At 40.2% G+C, this 6,574-nt stretch overlaps 3 protein-coding genes across 4 annotated transcripts in view; 1 reads left to right on the forward strand and 2 right to left on the reverse strand.

Annotated features, from left to right (window-relative positions):
* The window catches only part of LOC307017769 (uncharacterized protein), a 3,129-nt gene extending 1,706 nt beyond the window's left edge, over positions 1-1,423 (reverse strand). The window contains exon 1 of the mRNA XM_079647543.1: positions 1-1,423. This exon is cut by the window's left edge and continues 1,706 nt beyond it. Coding sequence (XP_079503669.1) covers positions 1-165 — 165 coding nt within the window. The 5' untranslated portion in view covers positions 166-1,423.
* Positions 1-2,833, forward strand: part of septin8a (septin 8a) — a 36,181-nt gene extending 33,348 nt beyond the window's left edge. Inside the window, exon 10 of one of the 2 annotated variants that reach the window (XM_079647538.1) lies at positions 1,474-2,833. In XM_079647538.1, the coding sequence (XP_079503664.1) occupies positions 1,474-1,642 (169 nt within the window). In that variant the 3' untranslated portion in view covers positions 1,643-2,833. The remainder of the gene's footprint in view (positions 1-1,473) is intronic. The other variant, XM_079647539.1, reaches the window with a different exon arrangement.
* A 412-nt stretch (positions 2,834-3,245) lies between these two features.
* LOC307017767 (cyclin-I-like) lies at positions 3,246-6,257 on the reverse strand. The gene is made up of 4 exons (XM_079647541.1): positions 6,123-6,257; positions 5,594-5,728; positions 5,239-5,313; positions 3,246-5,110 (listed from the first exon to the last, which is right to left on the reverse strand). Exons 1-4 carry the CDS (start codon positions 6,234-6,236, stop codon positions 4,889-4,891), a joined length of 546 nt encoding a protein of 181 aa, XP_079503667.1. The 5' UTR covers positions 6,237-6,257; the 3' UTR covers positions 3,246-4,888.
* Between the last annotated feature and the right edge of the window lie 317 nt (positions 6,258-6,574).

The raw sequence follows: 6,574 nt of genomic DNA on the forward strand, positions 1-6,574 counted from the left end.
GAAGATGTAGACGGCGTTGGGCGGCAGGGAGAACTCCAGGCTCTGAAGGTATTCGTCCACCATTTCTTTGCAGTGGATGAACTCGCCACTGTCCACCTGGGAGAGCAAAAACATCACAATGTGTGTGAGCTGCTTCAGAAGGAGAGTCCTTTCTGAGAGGACCATTGTGGAAAACAGAGATTCTTCATTGACCCTAAAATGGGGTGTAAGTGTTTCCCTAGTGTGGGATTGTGATTTTGTCTAAAATACTCTTCCCTTCTCTCAGCTTCCTCAGTGTGATCAGGATGGACCTGAATAAGCGTGTTTGTGTCACTTTTGGGAAGCATGAAGCCGCATTTGTTGATCTTTTATCCAAAACACCCAGCAGTAAGGAGCATAATTGATGCTGTTTCTGCACTGCAAAAGGTGCGAGAGGTTTTTCAAAATAGCGTGGGACATCTAAAGATAAAAACAAGGACTGGCATCTTAAAGAGAACTGGTCATCCATGGTAAATGGATTTTCATCTGGGGAGTTTTAAACCCTTATTCATCCTTTTTGATCAAAACAGGATTATTTTGGACTAATGATTGGCGTGGAGATATGTCATGGGTTTACAAACATTCAAGTTTATGTACTGCATCTTTTTTGAGAGTAAAACATCATTTTTGTGTGTATACTGTATTCTTAGACACATTGGTTAGTAAGTATTTGAAACAAATGTGGTCAGTGAAAGGGTTTACATTTGGAAACTAAACGATTCTAATAATTTCTTAAAATATGTAATTCTAAATTATCTTTTATATTAAAGGTGACCTATCATGCAAAATGCACTTTTGTACGTCTTTGATACATGAATATGTGTCCCCCGGTGTTCCAGGGAACTCACCAAGTGTCAGAAAACACAACCCTCTCTACTTTCCTCCATACCCAAATCTCTTAAAAAGGGGCTGCAACGGATCTGATACAGACTGATCCAGATTTGAACACTTCTATGACGTCACAGAAGTGGCGCTACGGCTATTGGGCCAACTCCACCAATCAGGAGGAGACAGCCACGGACATTGCCGTTCTGAAGCGCTGGAGACGCTGTAGTACTTATGCCAGGCCTGTAGATGGTGCTGTTCTCACAGAATCAGCCCATGTAAAGACAGTGTTAAATTGAGCGAAATGAGGAATGGCTAAAATGCATGATCTGTTTGGTATTTTGAAAAATAAAAAGTATAAAAATGCCTTGTATAGGTATGGTCCTACACTATATTATTCAAATATAGCATGATAGGTCCACTTTAATGTAAAGCAATATCTTTGTTTTGAATCAACTAGTTTATTTTCAGTTTCCAATGTTTTTGTAGCTAAAGTCTTCCAAACCCCAGCACAGTTGGGCTCTGGTATACATTTTCTCTGTGGGTATAATGTCACATTGTCTTCACTCAAACCAACTATAAATCATGGAGGAGGAGCCTATGCTTTTCTCTTACCTGCGCTTTCTTCAGCAGGTTGGTAAATACGGAGAACCAATCGGGCGTGAGCACCTCCAACTCCAAGGTGATGATGGCCAAGGCCAACGTGGAGCCCTTGAACTGCCAGAGCTGGTGGCAGGCCATACAGTGCTGCACCTGCCTGGTCCACAACGCCGCCTGGAGCCCCGCAGGCCTCTTCTGAAGCCCCGGCCCCGCGGCAGGCGACCCGGGGTCCGAGGCGGAACCCAGCCCGATGGACGGAGCGAGGTGAGGGTGGCCGGAGACGAGCAGGGCGTGGAACTACAGCGGAGAAGAGCAGGGAAGTGGAGAGGAACGAGACCAAAACGTTAGCATAATGATGTCATTGTTGTCTCATCTTCCATCCATTGCTCACCCTTTACCTCTTATCAACATGACATATATCAATGCATTTAATGTCCAACCTTCACAAAACAAAACATCTTTCATTCCTTTGACCCAACCTTCATCCCATCCACCCAGGACAATGTCCCTTTCGCAGTCTGTGGTTCTCTTCTCAAGTGTTCATTGCTGATAGACACTTTGAGCAACAGATAGAGCATCCCATCATGAGGTTTAACTTATGAAGACCTACCCGTTGGCCTGAGGAATCATAGTAATCTTGTTGGTATCGTACGTGCAGTGCGTATGTGTTCCCATTTGTAGGCCGGAACTGTAATTCACAACCTGAGGCTCGATGTTAAAAGGACACTTTGAGTTTTTAGTTCTTCTTAGTCTTATCACAAAGTGACCAGAAAACAGAAGAAAAAACCCCAACACATTATTGTGATGTTTCTCTGTTACAGCCAAATGTCTATCATGTTGTGTCATTTGCTTTAGTTTTGTCTCTTACTCGGTAGCAAAAATAAGCCATGGGTTTTTAAAGTAGGTAGATTCAGCAATGTGGTGCCAAATTCAAAAAGGAATTTGTTAAAACAGCTCTCGACTTCTTCAAACTTGCTAAACTGCCTCCTCAAGTTTTCATTCTTCACTCCACTATGGGAATGCAGGGAATATTCAGGGTGACGTAGCAAACAAAGGAAGCTTTGTGTTCCGATTGGACAGCCCGATACAGTCTCAGACGGTGAAAGATTTGAGAGCCACATGGCGGATTCTGCCTTTCAAAGAGCTTCACTTGGATATTTAAGAATATTGAGAGCCGATGACAAAGCATCTCTGTAAATCCTCTTATTTATATATATATCAAAGTGTCATGGTGACCAATAATAGATAGATTTTAATGATAGCTGTTTTATAGAAAAAAGGAGAATACCACTTTATTTAGAAAAAGGGAATGCAGAGTTATTTCTTCAAGGCAGGGGGGAATGTCATTGTGAGGTAATTACAGTATTGTTCAAAAGTATTTGAAAAATATTTATTTGAATAGTATAAAAAGAGAAATTCTTTATTTTAATATAGTTTTTAGTGATGCTTTATGTCTGTTTATGTTCAAATATTTTTTGGAATATATAAAGTGAAGTGCAAGGAAAATAAAAGCTTCACATCAATAACACGCTGTAATCCTATGACACCATGTCAGTACAATTCACGTTATAGTTGTGAAAATGCCATTTTTAGTCCTGCAGAAGACACTGAATCAGTTCAAATGTGCCAAACAGCTTTTCGGTGACAGTTAATGGTTTGCTGCTTTAAAGAAAATGTATCAGTCCTCCGCAAATTTCAATATCACAAACAAATCGTACACTGGCATTTATTTGTTGAGGGAATGAAGCTGTGCTTTGGTCCGGGATGAGATTTTTGACTAACAGAATGCAAAACTCAGAAAAAAAACTCAGATTTGTTGTGTGGAGAATGTTTATCCTTAGAACTGAGCAAGTCGACACAATGGACATCCTTTGAATATTGTGAATCAATACCAACTCTTGTGGAACTATTTGTAATGAAAACTGATGGGCTGTATTCATAAAGCGTCACTATGCTGGCCTCCAAACTGTTGGCCTCCTTATTCATAGTAAGATGTAACGTTCAGTTTAATAACAGTTTGTATTGTTTTAAGTCAACTTCACTGTGATCCAAAAAGCTGTGCTGCTAGTGTGGCTAAAAACTAAAGTAGTTACTGGAGTTTGTTTTTACAAAGAGTTTACAGATCAAATAACCAAATTGAGGTTGAATGTAGAAGTAATGTATGCATCTATTTAATAACATGCAGCCCTATGAGAAGCATATTAAGAGTTGTTCAAACTGTTTCCTTGGCGCTATAGTTACTGATCTTTTACCATAAAGTGCTGGATGTTTTCTTATTAAAAGCGTTATGAATACAGCCCTGGGCGCGATAGCATGAAGGGACCTAAAGTAAGTGTGTGTGTGTGTGTGTGTGTGTGTGTGTGTGTGCGCGTGTGTGTGTGCGTGTGCGTGCGTGCGCGCGCGTGCGTGTGCGCGCGCAGTTCAGTCAGTGGCTACTGCCTTAGGCAATGATTTGTAAAGGTTGAACAATAAACTACTGTGAACAGTTCCAGGCTGTTTAACAATATTGTGCCATAAACTCAGTGACACAGCATGGGACCTTTAACAATGACAAACCTACTTTCACGTAAAAGACAGTCAACTATTCAGAGCACGTTATAGATTCCCTGACGATAACGCGTGTCTGTTAAGTCTCTCGAGGTCTCCCAATAAAAAAAAAAGGACCTTATATCTCCGACCCCCACCCAGCAGGGTTTTGGTATCAATAGTTGGGCAGAAGTTAGAGTTAGTCAGAAGTGCCTTGGCCTGATATGCAACATGCCTGTTATTTGCTAGCAGCTTGCAAATGCAGACTTATGTGGAATAAACAGCTCTCTTCAGACCTTGCGCCGATTGGGTCTTTGTCCACAATCAGATTCAACAGATTCTATAATTGTCACTTCTGCACTGAAGCTGCAGAAAGCTGACATTAAATCATATTTACAGAGGGAAAAGGCAATGGTTTTTAGAGTTAGCAATAACTGAAAGCAAGGTGATTTCCATCTGATAACCTAGATCTTTAAAACAATTGAACAAGTGCGCAAAAACAAAACATTTCGGTTTTATCTGTGTTGAGGTCAGGTAGATTATTTTACGTCATTATTTAGAACAATATTTTATTGATTCTATTCAGATGTATTGAAAAACTAAATGTATTATTATGTTCTAATCGGACTCCCATTTTATTATTTGCACAGTTGCTCTTGACCTCTTAAAACGTTTTAACGTGTTCACCCCAAGCTGGACGGAATGGAGTTTATAATAAATGGGAACAATGAGTGAAATCAAATAAATGCACAATCTCTACTAGGACCAATTTACCTTTATCTCTTCTGAGAGAGTAGGGGTTTGTGAAATACCGTCTTGAAGCAAACATGATGCAAGCATGATGGCAAAATGTGTGCTTTTGTACCGCTGTGTTTTAGACAAGACCGGGACCAGAGTTGACGAAGCATTTCAGGTCCAGCTATGAGATGCTCCGACAACTCAGGTCCAGGAAAAGAATAACAAATAAAAGTATTGTTTGCCCATCTATCTGCCAACTTACTATGTGAATGAAGTCGACTGCCGTTGCGGTGTACAAGTCCCATTGCAGCTTGTCTAGAATGATCCTCTCCATGCGAAGAATCTCAGCTGTTGAGAAGCTGCATCCGCTCTGCACAACCAGGTCTTGAACAGAACCTATTACCTGTTTAAAACAGACACAAACAAATAGGGAAGTAAATAAACGTATTGATTTGAAATAGCATTGACTTCTGTTGTTGTTTTGTTTGGTTATCTGACGTGTTTCTTCATATCTTTAGGAAAAGATCTTACCTCATCTTCCTCGTTGATTTTGGCAGCCAGGACCAACGAGGTGAAAGCAATGCATTTCAGGTATTTGGGTTGGGCCTAAGAAAAGAGAATACTCTATTTAGTTCTTCAGAAGCAGGACAATCTAAGAATGTCAAAACAAACACCAGAAATCAAGATGTTTTTCCCTGCTTCTTTAAAACACTTTTTATATCGTACTATGTTCTGACACAATTAGAAATGTTTAGTCAACAGCTTGAAGAGACTGGGATTGTCATTTTTTAACTAATTTAAAAATACTTTATGGGTCAAACAACTAAGAGAAAATGTCCACCAGATTAATTAATAGTGACAAATATCGTTAGTTGCATCCGTCTACCTTGACAGTGGACAGCAGTCGGTTAAGGACACAGACTCCCAGTGCAAACGTTTCTGGACAGAAGTGGAACAGCCGGTTCATCTCTCCAAGCCAAAAGATAATTTCTTGATATTGGGATGAGGAGACGTCAGCACCCTGAGAGTTCAAAGAAGAAAATGATTGGAAGATAATAATTCAGGTTGTTGGCAGTACAGGCCATCCAAAAAAAGCCCCAAAGAAAGACACAATTATAGCAATTACTGGGACGTCAGTTTCATGCAATTAATGAAAAGCCACACTTTTTTAGATCTCAGATTATTACTATTAATGCTTTTACTCTCCTTTTTCATGCCCCTACTTGAATTATTCATTTCCTTATTATTACAGAAAGTGACTTTTTAATTGTTAGCTTTAAAAATTAAAAGACATGAATATTGTTGCTTCGTCACACAAGAACAACTTTTCCTTTGACAGAGGACCAAGATTAGGGTTTCTGTTCCATTTTAGGCTTTTAATGACATAACGTGCTTTAGAAAGATGCTAGACTTACCTGGATGCATCCATTCTTGAAGACCGGTACCTTCCAGAGACGAGCCTCCCTCAGCAGGGCCGCCTCCAGCAGGACGACCAGCCGCCGGCTCTCTGCAGCTCCGGGGCTCTTCATCGCCACCACAGCACAGGCTGGGCTGCACCCAGGGCACACACACCTGGGGAAAGAAGAGGAGGAGGAGGAAGAGGAACAGGCAACAGATAAGACATTAAAATGGGAAAATAAACTTCTCTTAAAAATGCATTTAGCATCTATCTTTCCTATGAGTGCCCATTGCTTTCACTCAAATGCAAGTACAAAAACAACATTTAATTTAGCTGTTATATCAGTAGAATTTCTTATCTTTTGAAATGTACACTTCTATTGTATTTTATGAGGATGCAAGACAACTGGTTTTGAAAACTATTACCACAGTTAATACATAATCTGTCACAAGTTAAGGCACTGCATTA

The sequence above is a fragment of the Notothenia rossii genome (genome assembly GCF_949606895.1).
Source record: "Notothenia rossii genome assembly, chromosome: 9".
Taxonomy (NCBI): Eukaryota; Metazoa; Chordata; class Actinopteri; order Perciformes; family Nototheniidae; genus Notothenia; species Notothenia rossii.

Bases quoted from the DNA above. Each gene is read 5' to 3' on its own strand.
- LOC307017767 (XM_079647541.1), bottom strand. From the start codon at position 6,236: ATGAAGAGCCCCGGAGCTGCAGAGAGCCGGCGGCTGGTCGTCCTGCTG. The intron at 5,729-6,122 runs GTAAGTCTAGCA...TTGAACTCTCAG, and splicing joins TCAAGAATGGATGCATCCAG to GGTGCTGACGTCTCCTCATC. The intron at 5,111-5,238 runs GTAAGATCTTTT...TGTTTTAAACAG, and splicing joins AAATCAACGAGGAAGATGAG to GTAATAGGTTCTGTTCAAGA.